Raw genomic sequence first — 14,637 nt, 5'->3', positions numbered from 1 at the left:
ATTTTATTTGTTGAGTTTACTTTTTTACTGTTTATTTTTTGAGAGATAGAGAGAGACAGAGCATGAGCGGGGGAGGGGCAGAGAGGGGGGGGAGACACAGAATCCGAAGCGGGCTCCAGGCTCCGAGCTGTCAGCACAGAGCCCGACGCGGGGCTGGAACTCAGGAACCGCGAGATCGTGACCTGAGCCGAAGTCAGATGCCCAACCGACTGAACCCAAAATAAATGGTTTTTTTAAATTACCATGTAATCCAGCAATCCCACTCCTGGGTATATATCCACAGGAACTGAAAGCAGGGTCTCAAAAAGATATTTGTACGCCCATGTTTACAGCAGCGTTGTTCCTAACAGCCAAAAGTAGAAGCAATCCAGTGTCCATCAATGGATGGAGACAGCGTGGCCCATCCATACGATGGAATATTGCTCAGCCTTAAAAAGGAAGGAAATCCTGACACCTGCTACAACACGGATGAGCCTTGAAGACATTAAGCTCAGTGAAACAAAGCCAATTGTCACAAAAGGACAAACACCGTATGATCCTACTCATCTGAGGTCCCTAAAGTAGCCAGAGTCGTAGAGACAGAAAGTCGAATAGTGGGCACCGGGGGCTGGGGGAGGAGGGAATCAGTAGTCAGTGTTTAATGGGGACAGAGTTTTAATTTTGCAAGACGAAAGGGTTCTGGAGATCGGTTGCACAACAGTGTGAATATACTCAACACTACTGAACTGTAGCTAAGACAGCAAATGTTATGCTGTATGTAGGTTAGCACAATTTAGAAATTCCATTTTTTTTAAATACTGTTTTTCTTTCTCCAGTCATCTAGTGTAGCAATGCCAAGTAGTAAATGTCCGCTAGGTATAGGATGCTTGATGAATTGACTGATAAAAGGCCCTAAATTAGGAAGATAGAGATCTGCAACCTACCAAGTAACAGAGTGATATTTTGAAAACTCACATCTGTCCAGGTCATTCCTCTGCCTAAAGTCTTCGATGGCTCCCCATTGCCCTCAAGATATAAAGTTCAAGCTCCTAAGTGGCCATCAGCCTTGGCCAAGTGCTCACTGCAATGTGCTTTACACACATTAGCACCTTCAATCTTCACAAAACCCCAGGAAGCAGGCGCTCGACAGATGCGAGGCCTGAGACCCAGAGAGGTTAAGTAATTTGCCTGAGCTCACCATCGCGAGTATGAGCCAGAGTCAGGTCACCTGACCAGAGTCCATGCGCTTAAGCCCTCCGCTAAACCACGGCTCCGTCTGTGCCGTCGCCCCAGCTCGCCTCCCCCCACGGCCCCACACACCTTCTCCCCGTCATGAGGGAAGACCACACATCCCCCAATATCTCTGACACCCTGCTTTCATTGACACCTCTGGAGCTCTTCCTGGCAGAAACGACCTCTCACCCCAAAGCTGGTGCGCCCTCATCACTGGGTGACTTTGGTCAAAGCATTGAGCCCTGTGTTGTCATCTATATTTGTAATTTGTCCCCATCTGACTGACATCTTGGCAGGGCTCAGACCGTGGCTCTTCGCCCATGCATTCCTAATACTGGGAATACTATTTGTTGGGTTCAGAGGGAAGGAAGGAAGGAAGGAAGGAAGGAAGGAAGGAAGGAAGAGGAAGAAGGGAAGGAAGGAAGGAAACAAGGAAGGAAAGAAGGAAGGAAGGAAGGAAAGAAGGAAGGAAGGAAGGAAGGAAGGAGGAAGGAAGGGAGGAAGGAAGAAAGGAAGGAAAGAAGGATGGAAGGAGAGAGGGAGGGAGGAGGAAAGGAAGGAAGGGAGTGAAGAAGGAAGGAAGGAAGGAAGGAAGGAAGGAAGGAAGGAAGAAAGGAAGGAAGGAAAGGAGGAAGGAAGAAAGGAAGGAAAGAAGGATGGAAGGAGAGAGGGAGGGAGGAGGAAGAAAGGAAGGAAAGAAGGAAGGAAGGAGAGAGGGAGGGAGGAGGAAGGAAGGAAGGAAGGAAGGAAGGAAAGAAGGAAGGAAGGAGAGAGGGAGGGAGGAGGAAGGAAGGAAGGAAGGAAGGAAGGAAGGAAGGAAGGAGAGAGGGAGGGAGGAAGGAAGGAAGGAAGGAAGGAAGGAAGGAAGGAGAGAGGGAGGGAGGAGGGAGGGAGGGAGGAGGAAGGAAGAAAGGAAGGAAGGAAGGAGAGAGGGAGGGAGGAAGAAAGGAAGGAAGGAAGGAAGGAAGGAAGGAAGGAAGGAAGGAGAGAGGGAGGGAGGAAGAAAGGAAGGAAGGAAGGGAGGAAGGAAGGAAGGAAGGAAGGAAGGAAGGAAGGAAGGAGAGAGGGAGGGAGGGAGGGAGGAGAGAGGGAGGGAGGAGGAAGGAAGGAAGGAAGGAAGGAAGGAAGGAAGGAAGGAGAGAGGGAGGGAGGGAGGAAGGAAGGAAGGAAGGAAGGAAGGAAGGAAGGAAGGAGAGAGGGAGGGAGGAAGGAAGGAAGGAAGGAAAGAAGGAAGGGGGAAGGAGGAAGGGAGGAAGGTAAAGAAAGAAGTTCTTTCTGGTCTCACTAAGACTCTCCAAATTGTCACTGGTATCACCATAAGCCTCTGTCATCATGAGATTTGACTCCCCCGAAAGAAGTAGCCAATAAATTGTCAGTGCTTCCATGACAAAACAGCAGAGATCGAGTGCCTTAAAACAACAAAAATGTATTTCCCACAGTCCGAGAGGCCAGCAGTTCAAGATGAAGGTGTGGGCAGGGTTCTCCCGAGCCTCCCTCCCTGGCGTGTGGACGGCCAGCCATCTTCCTCCACTGTCCTCACACCGTCTTCCTTCTCTGTGAGTCTGTGTCCCAATCTTCTCTTCATATAAAGGCGCCAGTTCTATTGGATTAGGACACCCCCCCATGTGACCTCATTTAGCCTTAACGAGCTCCGTAAAGACCAAATCTCCAAAATACAATGTTTCAGTGACCCAGAGGAGTGACGGTCGTGGCCCAGGGTTTCCTTTGCGGGGGATGACAATGTTCGAAGATTGATTATGGCGATGGTCGCCTAGCTCTGAGAATACACCAAACCACTGGCTTGTACAGCGAAATGGGTGAATTGTACAGTGTGTGAATGACAGCTCAATAAAACCCAATAACATATATGAAAATCCACTCCCGAGCCTTTTCTGGTAGCCTCAAGCTTGGCAAAACGTCCTGACTCTCCATTACAAGGGCCCCCTCATAGGATCCCCACAAAGACAGCCAAGGGGACACAGAGACCCATTTGAGAGCGAAGGCAACGGAAGGACTGAGCCTCGGAGAGGGATTACGCCTCCTCTTGCTGTCTCCCACACCTCCCGTTTCGTGTGCCCTGGGATACACTCCACAGGAGCCGAGGCGACCTACAGAAACATCTTAGGGTTTACCTGGACCAGAGTATGTGCTGCGTGTGTGACAGGGAAGACGCCTTCAGTGGCTGATAAACATTCAGAGAATCCAACGAAGTAGCCAATTTTAAAGCATCCCAGAATGATGGTGATGACCGCGAACAATGTCATGCTACCTAAATTGGGGGGGAGGGGGGCGGGGAGAGGACAGAAACACACATGTGTAAGTGTTGACATGCACGGATGTCGTTTCAGAGTAAATGCCATTAAAACCCTCACCTACGTGGTCAAATGGTTTTTGCAAGGATGCCAAGACCATTCAGGGAGGAAAGGGCAGTCGTTTCTACAGATGGTGCTGGGAAAGTGGCTAATCCAATCATGAAAGAATGAATTTTACCCTGCCTTACACTATATACAAAAATTAACTCCAAATGAATCGAAGACTTAAACGTAAAACCTAAAACATCAAAATGAAAAAACTGTCGGGCCTCAGAGGATACTATTAACCTCCATTAAGAGTGGGAGGAAATAGGGGCACCTGGGTGGCTCAGTTGGTGAAGCACCGGACTTCAGCTCAGGTCATGATCTCACGGTTCGCGAGTTCAAGCCCCACGTTGGGCTCTGCGCTGACAGCTCAGAGCCTAGAGCCCGCTTCGGATTCTGTGTCTCCCTCTCTCTCTCTCTCCCCTTCCCCCATTCACGCTCTGTCTCTCTCTCAAACATAAAGAAACATTAAAAAAAATGTTAACAACTAAGTCGATAAATTTTATGTTGTGTCATACATATTAGAATTAATTACATATATACACAGCAAGACAGTATTGTGTCCTGTTTATCATTGTTCCCACCTGATGCATATCCTGGGGTCTGATAAATGATATACATTCAACAAAGATTAGCCCAATAAACAGAAGGCCTCTAAGAGCTTTTCCCCAAAAAAGATCAGTCTAAGAGTGTCACTGTTCTCCCCAAAAAATCTGTTCTCTGATCTTAAAACCCTGCTCTCTAGAGAAAAAGATGAGGGGCACACAGGCATTCGGGAACCCTTGCACTCTCTGTGCAACTCTTCGGTAAACCTAAAACTTTTCCGAAATAGAAAGCATATTTTTAAAACTGATAGGAAGGGGCATCCATAACGGTGTCACGGAAAGGGCCTGAACTTAGGGAAAGTGAAGAAAGGAAGTATTCTTTGATGGTGTATCTGGCATGGTTTGGACCAAACAATAAACACAAACAAAAAATATGCATAGGAAAAAAAAAAGATGGAAAGGAATATACAAAACACATTAAAAAGAAACTTGTAACAAATGAAAATATTAGCAAGAAAAACAGAGTGGTCATGGAGACTTGATCAACGTCAAAGGTCCTCATCTTACTTCTTCTGGGCCAACGTTGGCCGCCATTCACGCCTCCTCTCCCACGAACGGGAGGAAACTGGATCGTGTGTGACAAGCATTGTGGCGAGGTCGAGAGAGAGGACGGGTCCTCACACTGAGCTATAACATTACAGCTCCAACCCAAGAAGCCTCCAGTGAAAAGTAACGCAATCGCCCAGCTCCTTTCCATTGCTCAAAGCCTTATAGAAACAACTCTAAGTCACATTTTTTTTTTTTTTTTTTAATCCTGGCAAGCTCCCAGTGAAATCAAAAGCTCAGTAAGGGTGGAGACTCAATCCCGGTGCTTTCAAAAGGTTTGACAAATGCATGGCTCGTTTTGATTACAGGGGAAATAGCGACAGGAGGTGAGGCAGCCTGGCTGGTGTGGCGAGGACACAGGCTGCAGCCCTGGGGACCTGGGCATTGGCTCCGGCTGTGCCCCCGGTGGCATGCGTGAATTCAGATGAGTCACTTCCCTGCTCCTAGCCTTGGTTTTCCCATCTAGAAAACGAGACCGGTCTCCAGCACTTGCGGGGCTCCACCCCCAGAGTTTCTGCTTCAGTAGGTTTGGGGAGGGGGGGTCCAAATTTGCATCTCTAACAAGCTCCCCGGTGGGGCTGACACTGTTGATCTGGGACCCCACCTTGAGAACCACTGGTCTAGAACATCTAACAAGCTCCCCGGTGGGGCTGACACTGTTGATCTGGGACCCCACCTTGAGAACCACTGGTCTAGAACACCCCTGTCACTGATATTTCAAGAGTCACGATAAATACATCATCTGCCTTCTCATAGTGTTAAAAATCCTTCCTTTATCCATTTATTTATACAACAAATATTTGGGGGATGCCTGCTATGCATCAGGCATTTTGCCAGGGGCTCAAAGGCAAACAAACAAGATTGCTGGAGAATCAACAAATACACATGTGTAATATTGGATAAATTGGGGTGTGCACAAAATGTAGAGGTGCACGCTGGCACCAGACTTCTCATCTGCAGAAATCAGTGGGAGAGTAACTAGAGTCAACTTTAGGGAAAGGACTTCAATGTAAGAACCCTACCTCCAGCCAGCATGTCACCTGCTTTTCAGGGCACAAGACAGAAGGAGATTTGAGGGTATGCAAAATGCTCTTTGTTCCAGGGATGGTCCAGCCACTGTCCCAAGCCCTGGAGACATAAAAAGGGAGATAAAATAAAGTGCCTGCCCTCAGTGAGTTTAACATTCTAGTGGGGGAGACAGAGAATGAGCAAATAAGTAATAAACATAGAAGAAGTGTCAGGAAGTGCAAAGTGTGTGAGGAAAAGTAAAGCAGGAAGACGATTAAAGTTGACGAAGGTCAGAAAGAACTCTCTCAGAAGGTGCCGGCTGAACAGAGAACAGAGGTGGGGGGGGGGGAGTCATCCACATAACTCGCTGTTTAGCCAAACAGCCTGTGAACCGGGGGAGAGTCCTCATAATGGCAAGCAATAAATGTAGCAACAGATTGGAGAGGATGATGGATGTATAATGAAAGGAAGAGGGGGAGGGTGAAAATGGATGGATGGATGGATGGATGGATGGATGGATGGATGGATGGATAATGGAAGGAAGAGGGGGAGGGTAAAAATGGATGGATGGATGGATGGATGGATGGATGGATGGATGGATGGACGTATAATGGAAGGAAGAGGGGGAGGGTGAAAATGGATGGATGGATGGATGGATGGACGGACGTATAATGGAAGGAAGAGGGGGAGGGTGAAAATGGATGGATGGATGGATGGATGGATGGATGGACGGACGTATAATGGAAGGAAGAGGGGGAGGGTAAAAATGGATGGATGGATGGAGGATGGATGGAAGATGAATAGTCTAGTAGATAGATAAATAAATTAATAGGAAAGAAAAACAGGATAGTAGAAGTTAAACCCAAATGGATGAAGATACACCAACTGGAAATGTGTGATTTACATGGTCTATGAAAGCTTTGTGATGCAGAGTAAGGTTGGGACAGACTGGGTGGGGAACAGACACAGAAAACCTTTCAGAGATCTCATGGAAAAGAGATAGAGACCAGGTGAAAACAGGGGCAAAGAAAGAAACAAATGGATTCCACAGATCTCTCGTTGGAGCAGAGGCAGCAATGTGCCTCCCTGGGGGAAATGTTAAGGGGTTTTCTGGATAAGAATGGAGTAAAATGCATCTGGTTGTGAGAACAGGAAAGGAAAGTAGCCATTCATTGAATAGAAAGACACAATAAAATGTTCAGGTGCTCCAGGGTTCCTGGCTGGCTCCGTCCGAGGAACGTGGGACTCTTGATCTCGGGGTTGTGGGTTCGAGCCCCGCATTGGGTGCAGACATTACTTAAAAATAAGATCTTTAGCCAAACGACTCTCCATTCGCTAAGCATTAGGCACAGAAAGAACCTTGGTTCCGGCCGAGAAACCGTCGTGGTTTCCCAACTACAATTTGCAGCTTTCCGGCGCTGAGGGGAATCTCTCTCTGCTCCTGCGTTCGGAAATTCAAATCGAACTTTTTGTTCTGGCAATTCTTTCAGTTCTAATAAAGGATTTTCATGATAAAAAAAAAAATAAGATCTTTAGGGGCGCCTGGGTGGTTCAGTCAGTTGAGTGTCCGACTTCAGCTCAGGTCATGATCTCACAGTTCATGAGTTCGAGCCCTCCATCGGGCTCTGTGCTGACAGCTCAGAGCCCGGATGGAGCCTGCTTCAGATTCTGTGTCTCCCTCTCTCTCTGCCCTTCCCCTGCTCATACTCTGTCTCTCTCTCTCTCTCAAAAATAAAGATTTTTTTTAATAATAAAATAAAATCTTTAGAAAAAAATGTTCAAGTGCTCCAAAAAGCAAACGTATGCAAAAGGAAAATGAAACAACATGTAAAAGAAACCATAATGGTCGCAAAGAAAACTGGGAACAATAAAGTCAAGCATATAAATCCTTACAGTAAATGGGTACAGGGAATGATCTGAGTCTCCCATTAATTTAGTCAGCAAGGATGGGAATATTGGACTAAAAGCAAAACCTAACTGTTTTATGAATCACACTATTCACTGAGTAGCAAGGGCAGAAAATCAAGGTGTGGACAAAGAGACCATGCAAATGAAGAGAAAGCAGGAAGAGCCATATGGATACCCGACCACATGGAATTGAAGTTAAACGTAGTAAACAGGATGAAGAATCCCTTCATCTTTGTCATCACGCATGGAAAAAAGGCATAATGTATGAGAAAGATATAATAGTCGCTTGTGTGCCAAATAAAATAGAGTTCCCTATTTATAGTATATGTAACTGCTACTTTAAAGAGATCCAATGGAAGATTCCAGAACTAGACTGATCTGGTAGGAGGAAACGTAAGGAAGGACACAGAAGAATTAAGGCACACAATCAGTGAACTTGGTTTTACAGCATCCCTTTGCACACCTCAAGAAGAGAATATATTATTTTGGATGCCGCTAGAATATCATCAGCAAAAATCGACTCGTCTGCGAGAAGACAGTAGGCTGTAGTGGTCAGAGCCTGGCCTCAAATCCTGTTCCCCATCAGTTATTAGTTGATGACTTTCAGTAATTACTTAACTTCTCTATGCCTCAGTTTCCTCATCTGTAAAACGTGATAATAATACGATTGGCTTTCTCTTAGGGATGTAGAGGAGATTAAACGAGTCATTACATTAAAAGTACCTAGCACAGTGCCCCACACGTAGGAAATTCTACAAATGGATGCTGTCATCATTCTTATCATCAATCACAAAGAAAAACAATGAATTCGAACCAATTCGAAGTTTCCCAGCCACGTCACTTGAGAGTAAGCCTAAAAGGTCTCGTGTTGGCAGAGGGGAGAACCCTCCTCTGTGGTAGGCACCCAAATACTCCCTAGGAGTCTGGAACCTTGAACTGTAGACTGTCAGAGGTAGAAGGTCCCACAAAGTCAGTCTATATTCCCGTCTCATGCAAGAATGCTTCCAGTGCATTATGACTAGCGGCCAACTGGTCTCCCATCGGGACATGCCCAGGGCTGGGGGGCTCACCGTCTCTCAACGTACACCCTTCCATCACCAGCTGGGGCTCATATTAGAATGTTCTTCCCTATGCTGAACTGCAGTCAGCCTCCTAGAACTGTCATCCTCTTCCTTGGAGATTCTGTCATCATTCACTCAGTCACTCATTCATTCATTCACCCATCCGTTCACTTAGCGATTCAGTAAATCCCAACTGGCACTTGCTACGTGCCAGGCACTGTGCCAGGAGCTCAGGCTATAACGGGGGGCACATGCAGACAGGGGCTCTGCCTCCAAGAGCCCACAATCTGGTGAGATTGACACACCGAATAACACAAACTCCTGCTTGATTCGCGTCAAGAAGGAAATAGAGGACCCTATGAGACCAGACCACCTGGGGTCCACACCTGGTCTGAAGGTATCAGGAAAGGCCTCCCTAAAGAAGTAACTCTGCTTTCCGGGATCTGAAGGATGGTCTGGGGCCGACGGGAGTGAGGTTGTCGCCTCCTCTCCCTTCTGGACTCAACACCCTTTCGTCCCTCCTGGGGCCACCCTTCTGCAGGTGCCCGTGTGATGGTCAGAGGGGGACAAGGCATTCCACGTGCAGTCTGACTTCCTTTCCAATGAACGCCAAACTGGCACCAGCCTTTTGGGCAGCCCCATTATCTTGCTGATGCTGAAATCCTGACATTATGTTTATAGTTTTTTATTAGACAAAAAAAAAAATCTCATCCAAAAAATAATATGTAAGAAAACGCATGCAGTTAGGCAAGAGTCTGTCATAGTGACCCCAGGCTGGGTCTTGGGGACCCACCGCTCTCCTTCCCAAGGGAATTGTTCAAACCCCCCACCCCGACGTGTTGTTCTGCTCCAGAAATTTGCTGGGTGTCACTGTCATGCTCAGCTTGCTATATTCTGTGTATTCTTTTATCATTTTAAAATGATTTTTAATGTTTTTTCCCAGACTCCAGCAAAAACAAAAGACCTTCTTCTGGGGATCCTTCCCTAAATCCCTAAACCCTCACCCCCGCCCCCAGCTGTCTTCTGCCTCCCTTCACGCATCTCCTGCACCTACACACTATAATGCTGAATCATTTATTTCGTAAGATATTTCTCTTATGATGTGCCAGAGGCTCCTAAGCATTTATGTACTAACTCACTGAGTCTCATAATATGTGGTATCATCGTCCCCATTTTACAGATGAGGAAACTGAGGCAGAAGTAAAGCTACATGCCCAGAGAAGGGGCACGCTCTTAGCCTCTGCTGCCCCCTTGTTGTCCGCACCCCTCTGTGCAGGGCCACGTCCGAAGGTCCCGCCAGCCCCAGAGCCCAGCCAATTCTGGGAGCTCAGTCCAGGCTGTCGAACAAAACCAGACCAACATTTCTGCCCAAGCACCACGAAAATTTCCAGGCTGTACACTCGGCTCCCTTCTCTGTTGCTCCCCACAAGTTCCCGGGAGCCTCGACGAAGAAGACAGAAAGCAAACAGGAAGTAGACTTTTGCCTTCTCTGACACCTGTTAGTATCAGGCCATCTGCCCGGAAGCAAGGAGTCTGTCCCTCTTCACCTTCTCACTGTTAAACATTCCCAGTGATGGGGAGCTCAACTGTTGCATCTCTGCGTTCTGTGCCTCGGCCCCTCCCCTGGTGGCCCCCCTCCGCTGCTCCCTGCCGCCGTCCCCCCTGGCACCTGCCCCTCTTCTCGCACACACTGGGACCCGCTTACTCACAAGTGGGGACAGCCTGTTTCCCAAACCCATCACCACGTTCCTGACCTTTAACTCGACAGCGGTACAGCCACCACCCCTGAGCTGGTCTGACATAAGCAGCTCACCTCTGCCCCGTCACTTCCAGGCCCTTAAGGGACGACGAGCACGGTGCTGGGAGCAGTCCATTTCTGGGGGCAGCATGCTGGACAGAGATGTAATGTATCATACACATGGGTGGGTCTCATTTTAAGAAAAAAAGTATTGGGGCGCCTGGGTGGCTCAGTCGGTTAAGCAGCCGACTTCGGCTCAGGTCATGATCTCGCGGTCCGTGAGTTCGAGCCCCGCGTCAGGCTCTGTGCTGACAGCTCAGGGCCTGGAGCCTGTTTCCGATTCTGTGTCTCCCTCTCTCTCTGACCCTCCTGAATTCATGCTCTGTCTCTCTCTGTCCCAAAAATAAATAAACGTTTAAAAAAAATCTGGGAAAAAAAGTATTATGCAAAAATATGATCTTAGAAAAGCAGTAAATTTGGGGATGATTACTCACAAGCATTACAAAAAAGAGAATCGCTGGGACGTATAATCGAGACAATGCTTCTAACGTGCCTGCATTCTGAACTCACTCAATAAACACAGCTTCATTTCTTATTGTCATTGTTCCCATAATTGTGTGTTGATGACGCTTCTCGGGACTTGAGACAGAACAGTAACAACAAAATCCTACCACTGGTAAGTAAACCACTACAGTCTTTTATGGAACTAGAAACAACTAGGATGTTAATTACATCGTAGTAATTAACAGCCTGAAACAGCTATTCACTGAGTGTGCATATCAATGTACCCACTGGGCTGGCACGAGATAGCCAGGCTGCTGTCATTCCTTCCAGAAAAAACCAATCTCTTTACTTAGCAAACAGAGGAGCTGGATTAATAGCCCCTCATTTCTGCTAAATATTTTAATACATCAATATTATTTGTTCCAAAGGAAATTTTCACTTTCTCATGCTCAGTAGGTGAAGCAGAACGTTTTCTGCTCAAAGAAATGCCTCACAGCCCATACCAAGACCCAAAAACTTTCTCTGAAAACATCAGTGCCCCGAATTTCACAGGCCGGTTCTTTCTCAGAGCCCCGGATGTCTAGGACTGTCACAGAAGCCAGGGCAGAGCTGAGTCAAACCTGTCCTTCCAGCTACGATTCCAAGGAAAACCCCAGGGCTGGCTGGGGCTGACGCATCTCCCATGGCCTCCCCATGTTCTTTCGGGACAGTTAGCCTCTTGCTTTTTGATGAACCGCAGCCCGTTCACAGGGATCACAGTGTTTTGCAAACTGCGTTCAGCTCTTCCCCGAGAAACAACTGGGATTCTCATTTCACTCATGAGGAAACAGGGACTCAGAAGGTGAACGTAGCAGAGGTGGGACACGGAGCCAAGCCTTCCAGAACCACACCATGACCATTAACCACACTCCTCACTTGAATGGTTACGGTATCGTGTTTGTCTCAATGGCCGCCATTTATTGAACACCTGCGATGTGCTCTCTCCATATTTGCCACTACTGGGTGTCTAATAGACATCTGAAAAGTAACGTGTCCGTAAGAGGAAATGTATTTCTTCACCCCCACCCCTGTTCCTCCCTCTGTCTTCCTAATCTTGGGAAACGGCACCACCATTCAGCCACTGACTGAGATCACAAGGCTTCGAGTCTTCCTGGGAAGAGAGAGAGACAGGAGGGAGAGAGGAAGGGCAGGGGAGAGAACGGTGGTAGAAGGAAGGGGCAAGGAGGGAGGGAAGAGGAAGGGAAGAGGTGAGGGAGGGTCAAAGAAAGGAAACTTCCACTACAGGAAAGCCCAGGTGGAAAGCCTACATGTGTAATCTTTTTTAGCCTGTGTAAATCAGTGTCCTCAAAATAACATTTCATTTCCATTTGTTTGTTTGTTTGATTCCGGCACCGGAAAAGGCATTGGATTCCCTGCCATTCAGAGTCACAAAACCATGAGCCTCCCTCAAACAACCGTTTGCAGAACAGGAATTCGGGCCCAGCCTGGAACTGGGTCCAGTTTTTCCAAAGGCAGGATGAACTAGCCGCAGGCCCTGAGGCTACGAAGCCTGAAATCTCACCCGGTAACGCGGCTCTTATCCAGCCAGCCCTAATACGAGGTGGAAGCCGACACGGAGCAAAACAGGTGCACACAGAGAAAGCCACGGTGGCCAGTGGGAGTTGGGAGCAATTCCCCAGCAGGGCGGGCTGAGACGATGGCCCTGGGGCCAGACCTCGGAAGGGAGGTGGGTGGGAAGGAGAGGGGAGGTGTGCTGGGAGCGCAGCCTGAACCCAGCCAGCAGTCACTGGTCCCCCCAAGTGTGTGATTCCTGCTCCCCGCCTGCGGAAACGGGCAGGGTGGGCAGATTATGGAACGTGCCCAAGGTCACGCAAGGACAAGGAAAAGCCACGCTCTCGGGCAGATTTAAAGTCAGACCTGACGAGCGGTCACGTAGAGATGTGTGATGTGTGTGGTCCCCGCGCAGTGACACGTACCCGGCCTGGCCTCTCCGGGGAAGGTTTCGCAGGGACTGTGTCCAAGGCGGACTCCCCACTGCCTCCTCCCTTTGCACCCCATCGAGCTCCCTCTCAAGGGCCGAAGCTCCTGGAGGAGGGGAGCCTTCCGATCTTGATGACGTTTCAGTCACCGCGGCCTGACTACCTGGCAAGTGTATTACCCTCCGCGGCCCCAATGCTTGGCCGCTTGGCCACGATTCCATTCGCCCCAGCTGCAGGCACACTCTTAGCGTCTCCTCCATGCCAGACCCGGAGGTGGCTCTAGGACTAAGACGTGAGCCTCACAGAGCTCCCCCAGGGTGGTGGTGGGGGGGGGGTGGACAGAGATATCAAGAACAGGTCTCCCCAGGGCATGGTGAGGGGTGGGGGAGTGTGGTCAGACCACAAAGAGCAGGGGAAATCAGAAAAGCACCACTGGAGGGGACAGAGTGAGGCCTGAGCCCTGTTCTGCAAGGCACTGAGGGAGGCGGGAACAGAATATGCAAAGGCATGGAGACCTGAAACACCGTAACGGGAACTAAGAGCCTCTCGGGAGCCCAGAACGAGGGCAAAGGAGGGGATAAAACCAGAGCGCACTGCGGGGGGCCGGTTAGCAGGCCGTGAATGCCAGGACGGGGAGTGCGGCCTCCCTCGTGGCTGCAGGAATTTCAGCCGGGGAGAGACGTGAGCGGGCTCGTGTAGCTGCGGCTCTTGGGACGGGACGTGTGCCGAGAGCCTGACGGCAGAGAGAGAGGAGGCTGCTACAACAGCCCGGGCTTAACAAAGAAAAAGAGAGAAGGCAGGGAGGCGGGGAGAGCCCGAAACGCGGCGGGGGAAGACGGAGCAGAGGGAAGTCGGGGGAAAGGGCGCCGCCGAGCGGCCGGCGGGCGAGCCGGCGGGCTTGGCGCCGCACCTGCCGGCGGCCGGGAGAGACTCACCGCGGAGCCAGCGCGCGCCGGCGTGCGTGTCCTTGGGGCGGAGGAGGCGGCGGTGCGCGGCGCTGCGGCCCACGTACCACAGCATCCAGAGCAGCTGCAGCAGCATGAGCGCCGTGAGGACGCACAGCAGGTCGCTCTTGCCCACGCCCGAGGCGTGCACGGCCCAGGCCAGCAGGAGCAGCAGCCCCGCCGCGAACACGATCAGCCCGTACTGGCTGCTCAGCGCCTCGGCCAGCTTCTGCGGGACGCTGGCGCGGAGCGCGCCCCGCCGAGGGGCCGGGGACTCCCGCGGGGCCGCGAGCTGGGGCGAGGGGCCGGCCGCGGGGCCCGACGGCACCCTGTCCGGGGCGCTCCCGGCCGCCCGGGGAGAGGCAGGCGCCCCCTGGCCCCCGGGCATCACGGAGTCACCCGCCCGGAGTCTGGTTCCGGGAGTGGCTGCGGGCCCGGGGCCCCACCGGCTGTCCCCACCCCCGCCCTTGCCCTGACGCTCTCTGCCGACCGGTCCCCCTCTCCCGATCGCCCTGCGACACCTGCTCTCCCCGCTTCTTCCCCCCTGCCCTCCCTCGGTCAAGGTGCACAGCCCGGTCCGCTCACCGCCGCCGCCCCCCACCCGCTGACCCCGGGCTGACCCCGGCTGCCTCTTCGCGCTCCTGAAAGCGCACTGCCCACCTCCCGGGACTCCCCAAAGCCCGGGGGCAGCCCTCCCGCCCACTATTTGACCCACGCGGGCCGCTCCCCGCCCCTGACGCCTGGGACCCGGGCCAGCCCTCCCCCGACGTCCCCT

General features: G+C 50.6%; 1 protein-coding gene across 1 annotated transcript in view; it reads right to left on the bottom strand.

Moving 5' to 3' along the window:
- The window catches only part of OTOP1 (otopetrin 1), a 35,577-nt gene extending 21,327 nt beyond the window's left edge, over positions 1 to 14,250 (bottom strand). The window contains exons 1-2 of the mRNA XM_047090842.1: positions 13,854 to 14,250; positions 3,345 to 3,481 (exon numbers count right to left, since the gene is read on the bottom strand). Of these exons, the coding sequence (XP_046946798.1) occupies positions 3,345 to 3,481; positions 13,854 to 14,250 (534 nt within the window). The remainder of the gene's footprint in view (positions 1 to 3,344; positions 3,482 to 13,853) is intronic.
- Between the last annotated feature and the right edge of the window lie 387 nt (positions 14,251 to 14,637).

The sequence above is a fragment of the Lynx rufus genome, unplaced genomic scaffold (assembly GCF_022079265.1).
Source record: "Lynx rufus isolate CCGP_SWC_20201006 ecotype Redwood Valley unplaced genomic scaffold, mLynRuf1.p SCAF_3, whole genome shotgun sequence".
NCBI lineage: Eukaryota > Metazoa > Chordata > Mammalia > Carnivora > Felidae > Lynx > Lynx rufus.
The sequence above is the reverse complement of the archived record's forward strand: the minus strand, read 5'-3'. Positions and strand labels throughout refer to the sequence as shown.